Source organism: Eptatretus burgeri, chromosome 2, assembly GCF_056783735.1.
Source record: "Eptatretus burgeri isolate ZD-2024b chromosome 2, Ebu_testis_v1, whole genome shotgun sequence".
Lineage (NCBI taxonomy): Eukaryota > Metazoa > Chordata > Myxini > Myxiniformes > Myxinidae > Eptatretus > Eptatretus burgeri.
Window position 1 is genome coordinate 41,483,056 of NC_140962.1, and position 17,746 is coordinate 41,500,801.

The 17,746-nt window shown below is 45.6% G+C and overlaps 2 protein-coding genes across 6 annotated transcripts in view; both read right to left on the reverse strand.

The window, feature by feature from the left end:
- The window catches only part of VPS13D (vacuolar protein sorting 13 homolog D), a 429,405-nt gene that overhangs the window by 210,130 nt on the left and 201,529 nt on the right, over positions 1-17,746 (reverse strand). For all 5 annotated transcript variants that reach the window (XM_085868630.1, XM_085868636.1, XM_085868641.1 and 2 more), the window contains exon 41: positions 9,224-9,379. In XM_085868630.1, the coding sequence (XP_085724756.1) occupies positions 9,224-9,379 (156 nt within the window). The remainder of the gene's footprint in view (positions 1-9,223; positions 9,380-17,746) is intronic.
- Positions 9,388-17,702, reverse strand: LOC147031890 (uncharacterized). Its single transcript, XM_085868668.1, has one exon. The coding sequence runs from the start codon at positions 17,394-17,396 to the stop codon at positions 15,711-15,713; it is 1,686 nt and encodes a 561-aa protein (XP_085724794.1). The 5' UTR covers positions 17,397-17,702; the 3' UTR covers positions 9,388-15,710.

Sequence of the window (17,746 nt, forward strand, 5' to 3'; positions counted from 1 at the left end):
ATTGCTGAAGCTCACGGTGAGCATGAATTGCGACCCCCTTCAAGGAGATTCACCACCTGGTGGCTAATGGTGACAGTGTCTGGAGGCAACTGGGAGAGGGTCTGGTTGGGCGACCAAGGCGGGTAGGACCTTGGCGACCCAGGAAGGCCAGAGGAGCCAGTGAGACCCCTTCCAGAGTGTTGTACGGGATTAGAGCTGATGGCTACCAGGGGGAGGGAATCAAAGGGAGCGGGGCAGAGAAACGTCCGGGTTGGACTAAAGCTTCCCTGTGGGCATGGTTGCACCTGAGATGCCCCCATCATCTTGTGGTAACCCACCCCACAGCCACGACGGGATTCAGCCTGCATGATTAAAATGAGGACCATGACCTAGAAATGTGATGATCACCATGGTGTGAGTGTTGTGAAGATGTATGAGTCCCACTCGATCCCGCACAACTTGACATGTGCAGCAAGGGCATGATGTCCGCATAATTTTGGGGCAAGAAAATTTGAAAATTGGCTCCCCAGGTAACGCTGGGTCTATTAGCATCCACTGGGGGAGGCGGTCAAGTGCAAATATCCTGTGAATAGTGTCGTTAAGGCTTAGAGTAGGAATGTAAAGCATAAGTGTTGTGTTTTTGTGGAACCTTTTGTTTCCCCTCCCCAGATCACTGGAAGAGTGTTGGGCAAGAGCGATGATCCAGAAGATGGAGTGCAACTTCGCTCAGTGCTATCATGTGATAAAATAAAATAAATAAATAAAACGAATGATTGTTTAGGCGAGGATAAGGCCATAAGGGGGTAGTACATTAAGCAGGATAGGTAAGTTAGCTGCAACTCGCTGCCCATTGCCCCTCCTACTTTATTTCGTTAGGTTAATTCGGTGTGAGTCAGTAAGTGTTAAGGCTGGTACGGTAGCGCCTGTGATATACCTTGCAGGAGCTGCGGTACCAGAGGAGGGGGCAGTGTTACGTTTGAGGGGGGGGGGTATGCATTCAAAGGGTAATTAGGATGTTTAATTAGGTATGCCATGCTGTTCGAGTTTACCAGGATCTCGATGTAATAAGTAGCAATTCAGTGGTGATAAGTTGTCTAGTAAATGTTCATTTCTTCAAGGGGGAAATGATAATTGTCACGTAATTAGATAGGGACATGGGATAGGGTAAGTGTGTCTGCGTAAACCCCTTTTAGTAGTCCCTGGAGGCTGGCCGTGACGTCACAGGACAGGGCTGCGGATGGCTCCGCCCCGTGATCACGATTGGCGGAAGGCGACGGCGGTGGGCCAATAAAACGGCTCGATTGGAAGTGACGAGGACGGGAGGATAAAAAGGTTCTGTTCGGGGTCGAAAAGGAAGAGGAAGAAGATCGGGACAAAAAGATCGTGTTTTTTTGGTGTGGAGGCTGTTGCGCGGGAAGCGTACTTGTTGTTGTGCTGATTCGATCGTGTTCTTCATCGTGTCTTGGAGCCTTGCTGAGCCTCGTGCCTCACCTTGGTTGGCTCTGGGGTTCTGCTGACTCGGAGTATGGGGTCGAACGGCGGGCGGACCTGCCTCCCTCTCCTGCTCGCAATTTGGCGCCAGAACTGGTTCCCTGGCGGCTGTGAGCGGACTTGGGCCAGGACCAGGAGGTCGACAGCACCACGGTTTCTCCTGCCCCCCCCTGATGAGAGCAAGGCCAGCTCGTCCGACGCTGATCCAGGGACAGTTGCGTCCACACCACGGTCCAGCCTGACCACCAGAAGTAGCTACGTTTTGTGTGTGTGTGTGTGTGTGTGTGTGTGTGTGTGTGTGTGTGTGTGTGTGTGTGTGTGTGTGTGTGTGTGTGTGTGTGTGTATGTGTGTACTTGGCGCCTTAGAGGGTTTGAGATCTGTATATTCATTGGAATTGTCTGTGTTTTCCCCACGCCCGATCCCACACCATCCCGTCGAATCGCCCCGGATCCCTCTTCTTGCCGAGTCTTGTTATTTCTGGTTAATAATAAAAACAAATAAACATCATCAACTCAGTGAAAAGTGACTCGTGCCACCTTCCTCGTCCCGTTTGCGGTAGAGCGATTAGAACCGCCATGTTTGGGTTATAGATAAATAAACCGCCTCCATCGTTTCGGCTCATTCTACGTTGGCCGGACTGTAAAAGTCCCGTGGACGTCACAATATATATATATATATATATATATATATATATATATATATATATATATATATATATATATATATATATATATATATATATATATATATATATATATATATATATATATATATATATATATATATATATATCTCATGACCCAAAAGACGAGGACACATGGTACCAGGAGACCGAGGAAGCCATCTTCACGGCATCACAGCTCATCTTCCTCGTCACTATTCATCGCTCCATGCCACATCATCCTGCGGCAACCTGTACACTACACCAGCTTTTGTCTTGCCACAAGCTCATGCCTGTCCCCTTTATTCTTCCAAGGAGTCCGGTATTTGGCACCATTATAGAGTTAGGCCTTAGTTATTACCCTGTAAATGCGAAGCGAAAAGTGGAGTGAAGCAATTGATTCACTTCTGTCTGTCTGTCCTATCTACAACCATAAATTTATGATCGAAGAACAACTTCATTTCAATTGAATGTTACATTTTGAACACGCGTCGAAACATGAATCAGAAAACAAACCTGTAGTTTAGCAGTACAGCAAGTACGACATTCACGGGGGATATGTTCCTGGAAAATAATGTGAATGTTGAATCCGCAAATGTTGGAGCAATGTTTCAATGGGGGAAAAGGGGAAAGTTTATCGGCGGTTCATGATTCATTAGGGAAAATTAAAAAATTCTATGAACACGAATGCACATGATTGCAGTTTCAAAATGCTTGCAAATAAAAAAGCAACAGCAGCAGCAGGTGCTGTTTCCAATTTTTATTTAAGCTACGACATAACTTTGGAGGTGATGATGATAATGATGATGATGATGACGAGTTAGAATCCAGTGAACTCTGACGACGAGGATGCAGGTGAGGGTGCTGATGAGTCGTGCACCGAAGGGGAAGTAGGTGAGGGTTAGGGTTCGGGTTAGCAGGTCAAGAAGAAAGAATGAGACTCAGGACACACTGTACATTAGTAGCCATGCATGGGTTGTGGGTAGATGGATCAGGAGTGGGTCGTGTGACCATTGTTTGTGGGGGGTGGTGGTGAGGGATGGTTTATGCGCACATGCAGGTGCTTTCTTCGCAGTTGGTGGGAGGTCGTTCTGGAGCTTTTTTTTTGCGTGTGGCTGGTGGGTGATTGTTTATGCGTGGACAAGAGGTGGTTTATGTGTGGTTGGTAGGAGATGGTTTTAGATTTTATGCAGCGGCTGGTGGGAGATGGTTTTTGCACCAGCAAAAAGCACAGGGCCGTGGATGTAGAAGCAAATCACATTTTATGAACCACGAACACGCAGGGTCGGCGAATGTTGACTCTACAAATGTCGGAGTTTCACAGTACTTTGGCTCTGAATTCGTGCTCATCACACATGTGCAGAGAGAAGTGAGATATTAATTTTTTACTCTGTCTGCCTGTCTGGCAGTCAAACAAAATGGGAAAGCATTCCAAACAGGAAACTTACTGTTTTTAAGGAAGTCATAAATGACACAAACAACAGGCAAGAATAACTAATGTAACGTGTGAAATGAGGTGGTGTAAAAGACACTGCATCAATAGCAGAAAAGTTCCGGAACTTGTTTTTCTTCGGCCATTAAAATCTTTATTTATTTCAATTGAATTATCTACTTAAACACTGAAGAACACAAATCGCCTTTTTGAAACTTTCAAAACCCTCCTGTTTAGCAGTACTTGGACAATATATTACAGCATTTTACGTCATCAATACCAATCCAATTTGCTCTCAGAGACCCCAGGTCCTTGTTTCTCAAAACAGCAAGGGGTAAGATGTTTTATGAACTACCCAATCTTAAGGCGCTGTCACACCTGACGATTTACCCAGCAATGGCAACGTATAAAAATGTATGTAAAACATTGGCGTACTCTGAAGTTTTGAGGTTTTTCTTAAAGTTTTGGTCGTATTCATAACGTGTTGGTCATATGCATAACATATTAGTAACGGGCACAGAACGTTTCGTTGTCTTATAGATAACTTATACCAACGAATGCTTAGCCTATTGCGGCGTTCACAACCTGTGCCCAACGATAGTCTAACTTAGGCATAGCGCGCTGCACGTATCGCCGACGAACTCGTGGCGTAGCCTGTTAAAAACCTGCCGCACGCCGATTTAAATCATAACCGCCTGATAATTGAAAGTGTCAACCACGCAGTCACACCTTAACGATTTAGCCAGCATATGCCGACCCATGAAAAATGTGTCTAAAACGCTGGCACACGTCGAATACGGTATGGGTAAGTTGTGTATACGTTAAGAGCACGCTGAAAAACGATGAAGTACGCCGTCATATTTCGTGGTACGTCTCGTACGTCGTGAAATTTCAAGCATGCTGAAAATTTTAGGACGTACTCACCGTTTGGTTCACACATTCCGCTACGCTGGGAATAAGTTGTTGGCACGACATGTGATCGTTGACACACGTCGACACAAGTTCCTTGCAAGTTACTCATAAGTCGAAACACGTCGAGCTAATGTTTAGCATACCCGAAACTTATTTTCTCCGTCAAGGCACATTTTTTTCTCCTTGGCTCCGTGAAGGCACGTGACGAAATATCTGAAGTTGTTGTTGTTTTTTATTATTATTATTATTATTATTATTATTATTATTATTATTTTTTTTTAATCTATCACGAATTTCAAAATATATTCGGACATTTGCTTTTAAGTTTTGACGTCGACGAGACAATATCCTCAAACAGAAAATATTCACAGAGGAGGAACTAAGAATAAGACATGAGCAAACTGAAGAGGCAATCGGACGTGACGTAACGGCACGTGACGAAACATCGGAAGTTACTGTTGTTTTTTTTTTGTTTTTTTAAACGCTGCCAATACGCCATTATACAGTAGCTGTAAATTAGAAACACGTTCAGTAAGTTCTGTGGTCGTCCGGAAGACGTCAATCAAATACGTCTACATACGTCAATATGCGTTGGAGGTACGTTACACATAGGTTCAAAGCACGTTACTCATAGGATAGAAATAAGTTTTGGGTAAGCTCAGCATTACCTCGAAGTGTTTCGACTTATGAGTAACTTACAAGTAACGTGCCTCGACGTGTGTCAACGATCGTGTAACGTGCCTACAAAACGTTACTCATAGGTTATAAATAAGTTTCGGGTACGCTAATCATTACCTCAACGTGTTTCGACTTATGAGTAACTTACAAGTAACGTGTGTCGACGTGTGTCAACGATCGCATAACGTGCCTACAACTTATGGCCAGCGTAGCGGAACGTGTGAGTCATACGTTGGCATCGTAAATTTTCAAGCATGCTAAAATTTGAGGACAACCGCAAAGTACGACGTATGGCAGTGTTTTTCAGCATGCTCTTAACGTATACAAAACTTATCCATAACGTATTCGACGTGTGCCAGCGTTTTAGACAATTTTTTCATAAGTCGGCATACGCTGGCTAAATCGTCAAGGTGTGACAGCGCCTTTAGTCTTGTATACAAGTTTGCATTTCTCATCGTCCTTATTTGTGTCTGATGACCACTTGGTTTGTTCTTTCTTATTTAAAGCATATTGTCAACCTTTTCCCCCAATATTATAATGGTAATAAACCATTATATTTGCAAGAATTCTCTTCCTGCCTTTTTGCCTCCTGTGCATTTCACCGCAAGATTCAGCTTTCATTTTGGTGATCCTTAGGGAATCGTAGTATTAATTGAAGACAGTACTTGTGGCACGGCTTCATCATTCGAGGGGGTCTTGTAGCCACAGCTGTCATTCCGTGTTAACGGAGACCATCTCTTGCGACAATATACACACACCGACATACAAATATAATAAATCCAGAGTTTATATTTCTCTCGTTTACTTTGATTTCCTCATTTATCTTCAATGTTCCGCTTTCTTGCAACTGGGTAGGAAAAAGCTGGTTTTTGGACTCTCATGGCAATATGAATGAGCTTTGCATAGCTCATGGAAAAATGGGGGATAAATATAAAAGTAGGGGGAAAAGATCTTGCACATATTTAGCTGATTATGAATAATATATTCTCATTTAATGCAACTCTGACTCCTGAGTATCTCCACCTGGTCACTCACTCCTCCGGTATGACAGACCTGAGCTTCGTATTGGTGGAGGGGTGCTCTCTTCATCTCTATTCCTCACTCTTCATGCACTGCCTTCACCCCCTCACACTCCCAGGAATTCCTCTGGCTACGGCTTCCCCTCTACTCCCACCGCATGTTGATGTGTGTGTTGTACCATCCACCAAACAGTGATGACCATTTACACCTCACGCGCCAAAAACATGGATCAACTTCTATCCTCTCATCCTAACCCTGTCTTCCTCATATGTTGTGACTTCAAGAGCCATCACGCCAGTTGGCTGGGTGTGGGTACATCCCTCACCTGCCATGGCTCTTCAGAAAAAGACTTCTGTGACTTATTGGGACTGACACAATCTGTCATCTTCCAGCCCAGGATCTCAACAAACGGTACTCCATCTCTTCTGGATCTGATTTTGACCAATTTCCCATTAAACATCTGCTGTTCTTCCTCTGCTCCAATCGGTTCATCTGACCACATGCTTGTCAAAGTAAGCATCTCTCTGGCTGTTATTAGAGAACCACCTCAGTGCTGTCAAGTCTGTCATTTCACTCAGGCTGACTGGCAAGGTCTTCAAGCAGCCATCAAACTTCTAGACTGGTCTTGCATCTACACTTTTTCCAACATCATATTGTCCTGGTAATTCTTTCAAAGAAACTTGCTCTCTCTCATGCACAGATTTATCCCAACTCGTCTTCAGTTGTCCTTCCTACCCTTCCTCCCACCCATGGTATACTGAAGCTTGTTGCACGGTAGTTGCCCTGAAACAACTTGCCTTCGCCTCATGGAAGGCCAATCCAACTGAAGGCAATCTGAGTTCCTTCCATAACACTCGGAACAAGTGTGTCTACCCTGAGGAGAGCCAGGAAACAACATCTTTCAAATCTCAAGTCTGAACTCTCAAACCTGTGTCCCTCCTCCAAATCCTGGTGGCATCTTGTTAAGCCTGTTTCTGGTGTATATTCCCCTTCCATCCCCTCCCTTACCTCAAATGGCCACACAGCTGACACTGCACATGAAAAGGCTAAATGCCTAAACTCTGTGTTTGCTTCGAAATCTTGTGTCCCAAAACCATCACTTTCTTTACCATCTGACCATCGCACCCAGCTGTTCCTGGACTCTGCGTCCTTTTCTCCTGACATGGTGGAGAGCTTGCTGTCAAACCTCGACTCTGATTCTGCAACCGGTCGAGACGGCATCAGCCCACATGTTCCAAAAAAACTCCTCTGTGGCTCTTGCTCACCGTCTCTCTGTTATATTCATGCTTTCATTTGCTCAAGGTCATCTGCCTCCTGCTTGGAAATCAGCAAACATTACCGCTCTGCATGAAAAAGGTGCAAAAACAGATCCTTGCATCTGCAGACCAATCAGCCTTCCCCCAATCATCAGCAAGGTAATGGAATCCATCATCGCTTCTGACATGAAGTCCTTCCTCTTCGACAATGGCCTGATTTCCGATCATCAATTTGGATTCAGACCAGGTCACTCTCCCCGGGACTTGATCACGACAGATCACGTGCTTTCGATATGGTCTGGCACCCCGCCCTGCTCACCAAACTCTCTTCCTATGGTATCCAAGGCAATCTCCACTCTTGGCTCGCAGACTTCCTCTCCGGTCGCAGTCAACGAGTGGCCTTTAATGGAATTCTCTCATCGCCTCTTCCTATCCAGGCCAGTTGGCTGGGTGTGGGTTCCTCAAGGCAGTGTTCTGGGCCCAGTGCTTTTCTCGTTTTTATCAATGATTACTCCAATTCTCTCTGGAAAATCCTCTTTATCTCTTTGCTGATGACTGCACCCTCTGCTGTACTATCTGTCATTCCTCAGATCGGCAAGCAGCAGCCTCTTCACTCTCTGCAGATTTGGATAAAATCACAAGCTGGTCCAACACCTGGAACACGTCTTTCAATCCTGACAAATCTCACACTCTCACTGTGTCTCTCCGAAAGGACTGTCTGGCAACCTCCCCCCCCACTCCTCCCCCCCATCTACTTTCTCAACAATCCTCTTGAATAAGTCCTTTCATTCAAACTTTTGGGCCTCACTATCTGCCATGATCTTTCCTGGAAAAGCCACATCTCTAAGCTGGCCTCCACGGCCAGTCACCGATTGGGCATCCTCCATCTTGCAAAGTCCTTCCTTGGCACACCTGAGTTCCTCACCACATGCAAAGCTTTTGTCCGCAGCCTGATGGAGTACTGCTCTCTCCCCTTTGGGCTGGTCCTCCTGCCTCTCACCTTTGTCGGTTTCACGCTGTGGAAATCAAGGTATTTATGATCATTTGTATCTCCTGCGATGAAGTTGAGTCTTTGGGTGTCTCACTCTCTCACTGCAGGCAGGTCTGTGGTCTGTCTTCTTCCGTCTCCTCTTTAGCCTCACCCCCCCCCCCCATGCTCTGTCTGCTCTCTGTCCTGCCCATATTTCCGCAGGGTGCTCAAAGTCTGGCAGCAACCATCTTCTGGTAAAATTACTAAAATCACGAATCACTGCTCACCTTCACTCTTTCTTTCCTCTTTTTTTCCCCACCCCTGGAACAAACTCCCACACTCCCTTCAATCCCACTCTTTCCTCCAGGACTTCAAAATAGCTGTTTACCACCATCTCTTATCTTCCCCCCATCCAAAACCATGATCTTTTATACCCCCATTAATCCACCCCAAACCCACCTCCCTCATATTCCCTGCTTCCCGTCCTGAAATTCCCTGTAGTGTACATCTTGTTTACCCCGTGTACCCCGCCCCAACCCTCTCACTTCCACAGATCTCCTCAGGTGTCTATTCCCTTCTGTTTTGTACTTCTCGCTCCCGTCCCTCTTGTCTCCTGCTCCCGTTGTTATACATTATGTGTGTGAGCCCTTATTTGAGCTTTGACATTGTTCATTAAAAAATAAAAATAAAACCTGTAAAAATCTAATCTTTCTTGAAAATCGTTATCTCTTCAAACAAACATATAATTTAAACAAACAAAAAAAAGGTTGGGCTAAAAGTCAATTTCAGAGACTAATGATGTAAGCATGGAAAGCATACTCACTTCCAACATGGGTGGTGTTCGATTTTCAGGAAAAGCATCGAGGAGGCCATGAGAGGAGGCATGTGCTGGACAAGAATTCAGCTCTATGAACAAATTAGTGGGATCCAAGATGGACAGAGCGGAACTCTGCTCGTTATCCAGACGGCATGAGAACAGCTGCAAAAATAAACAAGTTGACAAAATCATGGCACTCCTTCGATCCAAATACCATCCAGAATTTATATTTATAGTACCGTTTGTGACTGACGATAAAATACCTACTTCATATATTTGGGTAAAATGACAGCTGTACATAAACTCACAAGAACAAAAATGTTGTAAAATGAAGATGATGACGATGACAATGATGACGACAATGATGAATATTAAATAGGAACATTGGCTTCTGCTTTCAAATCAAAATTAAAAAGAACCCAGAAGCGAGCACAATAAATTGGCAATAATACAATAAATAACATGACAGGGTGTTTTTTTGTTTTATTTTATAATACAATGTCGAGGCTCGTATGAGGGCCAACACACAGAATGTACAACAAGAGGAGCAGGAGATAAGAGGGGTAGGGAGAGGGAAGGGCAAAGCAGTGGGGAACAGAGACATTAGTAGATTTGTGGAAGGGAGATGGATGGGGTGGGGTACACAGGGTAAACAAGATGGACATTACGGAGACTTTCAGGTCCTTACACAACAGGGACTTTATGGAAGGAAAGCATGGAATTTGAAGGTGTATTTGGATTGGATTAACGGGGATGAAAATGCTGCACTCGAGTCACTGCAGACAGTTCTGTGCTTGCTTGAAACACAGGCATCATCCCAACTGACTGGAAGAAGGACCTTGTTGTCCCTCTCTGGAAAGGGAAGGGTGATCGCCAGGACTGCAAAAACTACCGAGGGGTGACGCTGCTCTTCCTGCTGGGCAGGGTCTATGCTCGGATAATTATTGATGGAGTTTGCCACCATCTGCTTGAGCACAAGCATCCAGATCAGTCAGGCTTTACACGAAAGAGGTCAACGATTGACCGTATCCTTGATCTCCGGGTCCTCACCGAATGCAGATGAGAGTTTTACAGGGGCTGCTTGCAGCCGATGTTGATCTCCATCAAGCGTTCGATTCAGTGAATCGGGATGCCCTTTGGAGGATTCTTGGTCTTTGTGGGGTGCCACCAAAACTGAACTATACAATGGTACTGAGAGTGCTGTGAGATGTGGTGATACCATCTCAGACATATGTCCAGTTGCTACTGGACTTCGACAGGGGGGTGAACTGGCCCCCACACATTTCAGCGCTTGTATGGACTGGATTCTGGGGAGGATGTTGGAGAGATCAAGCTGCGGTGCATCCTTTGGGAATGTCGGGATCTCTGATCTTGCTTTCCCAGATGATAGTCATCTTTGCGGAGACTAGATAACCTTCAGGGGGCCCTCCAGGTGCTAAATGAGGAGTCAGAGCCGCTGGGATTACGGGATTCCTGGATAAAAACTAAGATCCAGGCTAACAATGACATCTTGGATGCTGCTATCTTGTCTGTACCTGTTTATGGTGAGGATGTTGAGGTCACGGAGAGATTCACTTACCTTCACAGTGATATTCATGTCTCTGCTGGCTGTGAGCCAGAGGTCAACAGATGTCCGAGGGAGTCATGGATTCACTGGATGATGGAGTGTGGCGCTGCCGGATCCTGTGCCGGAGGACGAAAGTCCGAGTCTTCAGTTCTTTGGTGCTTCCACAGTCTTTCTCTACGGATGTGAGACTTGGACTCAAACCAGGGATCTGAGATGGCGGGTTAATTCCTTTGGTACCAGGTCTCTTCAGAGAATCCTTGGCTATCGCTGGTAGGAGTTAGTGTCCAACAAGGGGTTGATGAGAGAGACTCAAATGAGATTTGTTACCTGCATAGTCCGTGAGTGTCAGCTGCGGCTGTATGGACGTATGGCTCGTTTTCCTCACGCTGATCCTGCTCACCTGATTCTGTCAGCGAGGGAGCCTCATGATTGGAGGAGGCCAATGGGCCGACCAAGTGCCTTGTGGTTGCAGGAGGTTGATCAGCATCTCAAGGAGATGGGGATGGGCCAGGCATCTGCCTGGGGGATGGCCAGATAGAGTTCCCTGGAGTACCGGCAGAAAGTGGATGCAGGGACGTTTTGCTCCACTGCATGCTCCCATACCTGACATACCTGACCAAACGGGGGTAGAAAAGATCATGGTTTTGGATGGGGGAAAACATGAGATGGGGTGAACAGCTGTTTTAAAGACCTGGAGGAAAGAGGGGGATTGAAGTGAGTGTGGGAGTTTGTTCCAGAGGCAGAAAAAAAAAAGAGGAAAAAAAAGAGTGAAGGTGAGTGGTGATTCTTGAATGTGGAAGTTTTGTGAGATGGGGGTTGTTGGCAGACCTTGATCACCCTTGCAGAAATATTCAGGAGACAAAGCACAGACAGAGCAGGGGGTGCAAGACAAGAAAGGAGTCGGTAGAAGACAAAAAGACCACTGACCTGTCTGCGGTGAGAGAGTGAGAGACCCAAAGACTCAGCTTCATCACGGAAGATACAAATGATCCTAAAAGCCTTGGTTTTCACAGAATGAAGCCAAGCTCGGTGTGAAGCAAGAGGGCCAGCCCATAGGGTAGAGCAGTACTGTACTCCATCAAGCTGCAAATGAAAGCTTTGTATGTGATTAAGAGCTCAGGTGTGACAAGGAAGGATTTTTCACAATGGAAGATGCCCAGTTGGCGACTGAAGCTTTTGGTCTCACAATCTGCCATGATCTTTCCTGGGATCGTTTACAAGCTGGCCTCTGAGGCCAGAGACAGAACTTCTTCAAGACGAGGAGAGGAGATTGGGGGGGGGGGAGGAAGGGGAGATTGTTTTAGACAGTGAACACTTGCTGAAAACAAAAATGAAACAAGTAGTGGTACATTCAAAGTACACCGCCCCCATGCGGTTCTGGAAACCACATTCCTCCAACACCAATTGCAGTCAACATGCAGTGGCCCCCAGACAGTTATTTCATTAATGTACGTTCAGATAGTCCCTTCCTTCTTGTCTCGTGTGTCGAATGGGACAAAAGGTTCAAGTGCATTGTGTAAATCTCATAGTTAGGTCTGATTAAACCTCTGAACTTCATTCCTACTCAGCCTTTTTCTCAATTCTTGAGGTAAATCCATGCAAGGGGTCCTCGCAAAGCCAGCAGGCATTCCGCTCAGACACCCATCTGTAAAAACCACAGCCGCGCCCTTCGCATAAGAATGCGTCCGCACAGAAGACCAGGGGCAGCAGTAGAAGCTCACAATAAACACCAGCGCTGCACGGAGCACGTGCAGCACAACGATAACCCCCCACCTACTGTTCAGGTGACAAGAAGAGTAACCAACACAATCACGTCACTGCAGGAATGCCATGCCGAGACCGAAAGGATAACCAACCTCACAGCGCGCTGCAGGAATGCCGTGCCGAGGAAATAGATGGAGCGGCACACCAAGTGCTAACAAATTACAGTGTGCATGTGGTGCACTCTTCTTCATTTCATATCTCAGCTTAATAATTATATCTGCCCTCTTTTCAATCTGAATCTCCATCTAATAATTATATCCAATCCTTTCCCTCAATTCCCTGACAGATCAGGGAATTGATCTGTGTGCACGGTGTCATGGCACCGGGCACATGACACCGCCTTTGATAAATGGCCACGTGCTTTATGGCGGCGGACCCACTTGCAGTCCGGGATAATTTATTATCGCACACAGAGCAGGGCACGAGTGGCACACATCGTGTTCAGGTCTGTGCACGTGTTACCACAGCATCTTACTGTCGGTCTTCGATGACCACCGCGGCCGCGGATGTCTCCCGCGGATGGCGAACGTCCTCTCTCCTCTCCACCCGGTGAGGCTGCAGCCAGGCAGAGGCAAGCTGTATGGCTCAGACCGCATGGCTTACAGACAGGCAGTGCATTGACCGGCGCTGACCGCCGGTCACCATCGGCGACCTGGGAGTTCGGTGCAGGGCAATTAGTGTCACGGTGCTCGGAGCGAGACGATTACGCAGCTTGGAACCATCTGTCCGGAAGTAAAGTGGAGCCGCTTCCAGTCATGGCGGCCGGCCCATGTGCTGGCTAGGGACCAATTAGAGCGCCCGATTCAGATGACGACACATTGCTTCGGGTCGTCACCCCCGCCTGCACCACGGGATCTATAAAAGGACGAGTCGCAGAGTGGAAGAGTGTCGTTCCTGCCTGCTCATTCCTGTCGGCTCGTCCTGCTCGTCTTGGTATTTGGAATTGACAACCCACCCATTCGCCTTCTGGCTCCGCCTTCATCGTGACCTGACATGAAAATGCTTTTCAAATTTCAAGTCATCCATCCATCCATTGGGACGATACTCCGTGCAGAGCGTTGGTGCTGCCGAAGTAGTCTCTTTGGCCATTGGGCACAATCCCGTATGTGTCACCACTCCGACACAAGATACCAGCAAGCTGGCACTCATTTTGCCGACCTCAGAAGGATGACAGGCAGAGTCAACCTCACCTGGTATTTATTCAACAGCCGAGTGGGATTTGAACTCAGGATCATCGGATCCCAAGCCCACTATCCTAACCATTAAGCCAACACCAAGCATAAATTTCAAAGCAATCGGATGAAAATTGAGGATTTTAAGAAATTTGGCCCAATTTGGCCTTTTCGCCCACATTGATCTCAAAATTAAAATAAAAGGTGGTTGAATTCAGCGACCTGATCTGCAAATGGTCTTCAAATTTCAAGTAAATCGGATGGATGAAAATTGACAATTTTAGAAACAATTTAAAAATTTGGCCTATTTTAGGTTGATCTTATGGCCTAGATCGACGTTTTGACCGAAGATAACCTCAAAATTAATTGGTAGTTAAATTCATTGACCTGATATGCAAATCTTGTTCAAATTTCAAGTCAATCGGATGAAATTTGAGTATTTTTGAAAATTTGGCTCAAATTGGCCTATTGGCCTATGCAGACCTTTTTGGTCTGCCAAATTTTACAAAACTTCAATGCAGGACTATCGCAGGGTCGGTGACATTAATCTCTGAAAACTTTAGAATGATCGGTTGAGCAGTTTGGGCTGGAGGTGAGCGGACAGACAAACACACAAACAAACAAACAAATGAAATATCACTCAAAGGTGGTTGAATTCAGTGACCTCATCTGCAAATCCTCTTTAAATTTCAAGTGAATCAGATGAAAATTGACAATCTTAGAATTTCGGCCTATGTTGACCTTTTGGCTGATGTGCACCTCCAAAATAATTGGTGGGTTGAATTCAGAGACCTGAAATATAAATCCTCTTCAAATTTCAAGTCAATCAGATAAAAATTTAGGATTTTAGAAATACCACCTAATAGTTGTTGACCTCAGACCTACATTGACCTTAAAAATAATTGGTGGTTGAATTCAGTGACCTCAAATATAAATCCTCTTCAAATTTCAAATCAATCGGATGAAAATTGAGCATTTTAGAAATAACACTTTAGTTGTTGACGTGAGACCTATGGTGACCTCAAAAACAATTGGCTGGTTGATTCAGTGACCTGAAATATAAATCCTCTTATCTTCAAATTTCAAGTCAATCGGATTTAAATTGAGGATTTTAGAAATCTGACAAATTTGTTGACCTTTGGCCTATGTTGACTTTTTGACCTCAAAAACAAGAGGCTTCTTCCAATGACCAACTCCATCATGTGGTGAAGTTTCGTGAATATCGGTTTAAAATTGTGACCTGTAGGCGACAAACAAACAGACAGACAAACAGACAAACTGACAGAATACCAAAATCGACTGACCAATATACTTTAAAAAAATCAAAGATTTTTCAAGTACCAAACAGACAGAAAGGGGGTGAAAACAACCTCCTTCACCTTCAGTGACAGACGTAAAATTACCCTTTTCGCCAAATCACTTGGTCACTGTCGTGTCCAAGTATCAGCTTCCAAGCTCAAAAGGTGCCTGTAGTGCAGCAGATAATCATAACAATTGTGCAAATTATGACTAAAGCATGAAATTTTTACCAGTGTTAGTACATACCATAAGCTTCATTTTCAGATCGGGAGGTAAGTCAGATTTGACCTCTGAGGATAGTGAGAGGTCAATGACCTCAATTACATTGAAATTGTCATTTTTTTTCATGATTCTGGTGCAGTTTGTCTGTTTTGGGAATCATTAAAAAGGTATGTTGCCATGTGTTGGTCCCTTTATCTTCTGGAGAGCCTTTATACATAATCACAGGATGCAACCATGACTGAACAAGTGCTTTAAATGAGGTCAGTGACCTCAGAAAACAAATTTATTGAAATACACATTTAGGTTATTGTGGTGTCCAGATCAGCTTGCATGAAATCGTGTTGTAAGATCATCTGTGCAACCTTAATTTTCAATGTGCACTGAACATAGTCTATAAGCTTAAAGTACAGTGAGGTCAGTTACCTCGGACACATGTATAGTACATACCGGTACATGTAATACACGCACATTATCCATATAGACGCATAAATATAAAGGTGTCTGATTGCACCGAACAGTCTCCCGAACATGCACATAATGCAGTGCACTTGAGTGCAGCCTTGGTGCACTTGCAGCGGCCGGTACATCCCTTCTCGCAGCCGCAGTGGATCAGTTCGTGGCAAGATTTTAATGCCTCTGGCAGTGTCGTCCAAAGAGGCTGCCACCCAGAGGCCTCCTTTGTCCAGCCCCAGTCAGATGGGATTGGTAACTCTGGATTCAGGACCAGAGTTTGGTTCCAGCAGTTGCCCTGGAGAGATGCACGGTTGATGTGCTGCTGGAGTGCTGCCTGCATTGGGGGAATGTTTTCTAGAGCCCTAGACTTGTGTGCGAAGAGCTGTTTTCTAGCATCGTTCACTTCCATGGTGTCACTGGTGCGGTCATACATCAGCACAACGAAGCGCTCCAGCAGTGACATTGACTCCTCACTGACATCACTTGGCATGCGTAGGAGTTCTTCAAAGGCATCAGTCACCTGTGGGAACACTTTCCAAATCTCCCAGGCAGTCTTCTTCCCTCTGCCAGCGAAAGAAGACACCGCGTCACACCCTGTGAGGGCATGGAAGATGGGGAGAGTAGCACATTGTCTTGGGTTCATGGTGGCAGCCAGTTGGTGAACAGCTATGTACCGGAAGCTGGATCCAGCACCAAGAGCTATCCACAGCTCGTCAGGATTGATGTTGTTGAATGAAGCCACAGCCAGTACCACAACATCAGTATCTACAGTGCATATGGCCACCTTCCTGAAGCCCTTCTGCACAGCATCTGCCACATGTAGAAGCAGGCGAGTGTCCGCCTCCTCGTGTGAACATGGGGCGAGGCTGGTCAAGTCGGACTCGGCAGGAGAGCACAGGACCTCAGTTCCACATGTTGCATACATTTCCTTGCCATCTGCTATTGGAAGACGAATGGCCTCTCGTGACAGGAAACCAAAGAGCTCAGTCTTGTTTTGATCCACACGAAGGAAGTCCTTCCAGTTCTTAGTCATGACAGTAGAGGGAGCCACTCTCTTTCTGACGCCCTTGCCCATCTTCTGTCTGGTCATGCCTTTCAGGCTGTCAGGTAGATATACATCCCAGATGAGGTCGAGTCTGTTGACCTTTTCGAGTTGAGTGGAGATGTAAGGTGCAAAGACTGTGTTCACATACTCTTCAAAGGTCTTTGCCGTTACAGGATTGAGCATTTGAACAATAGCTGCTCCGTCAAGGATTGTGGCATCAACCCCAGGTGCGCTTGTGGTTTCGGGTTGGTCTGATTTCAGGCAGTGTAGTAGATCTGCTTTGACTCCAAGGCGCAGTTTTCCTCCTGTTGATAATGCTGGTGGGGCTGCCTGGTTCTCGTGGCAGAAGAACTGGTCCAGATCCCCATCACGTGATTGGCAGGCAATATACAGCCTCGAGAAGAGACTACAGTCACTCTTCACTGCGGCGAGTTGGATCTGCTGCTTTGACTGCGTCTTGGTCTGTGGCCGACTGAAGAGTGGCAACTTGTTCTTGGGCAGTGTTTCTGTAACTGGCTTCGTGCATAGTTCCAGTCTTTCTTGAACAAACTTTGTGTACTGCTCCTCACCAAGGGACTCAATCCTCCTCACAGTTTCTGCCACTGGGATGTCCATGATGTCTCTCGTGTCAAGGACCAGTAGGTCAAAGCTAGACATCTGTAAATAACTACCAACACTGTATGGAATATGTAGACACTTTTATTGGAACACAAATGCATGGTTTGTACATCATAAACATGTTTACCATAAACCAATGACGCCAAACATCAATAATTTGATACTTTGAGGTCTTTGACCTCTCACGGTCCTCAGAGGTCAAATCTGCCTTACCTCCCGATCTGAAAATGAAGCTTATGGCATGTACTAACACTGGTAGAAATTTCATGCTTTAGTCATAATTTGCACAATTCTTATGATATGAGAGATTATCAGCTGTACTACTGAGATATTTCCCAGATGAGAAATAACATAAATGTTATTAATAAATTTGATTAATCAAAACATTA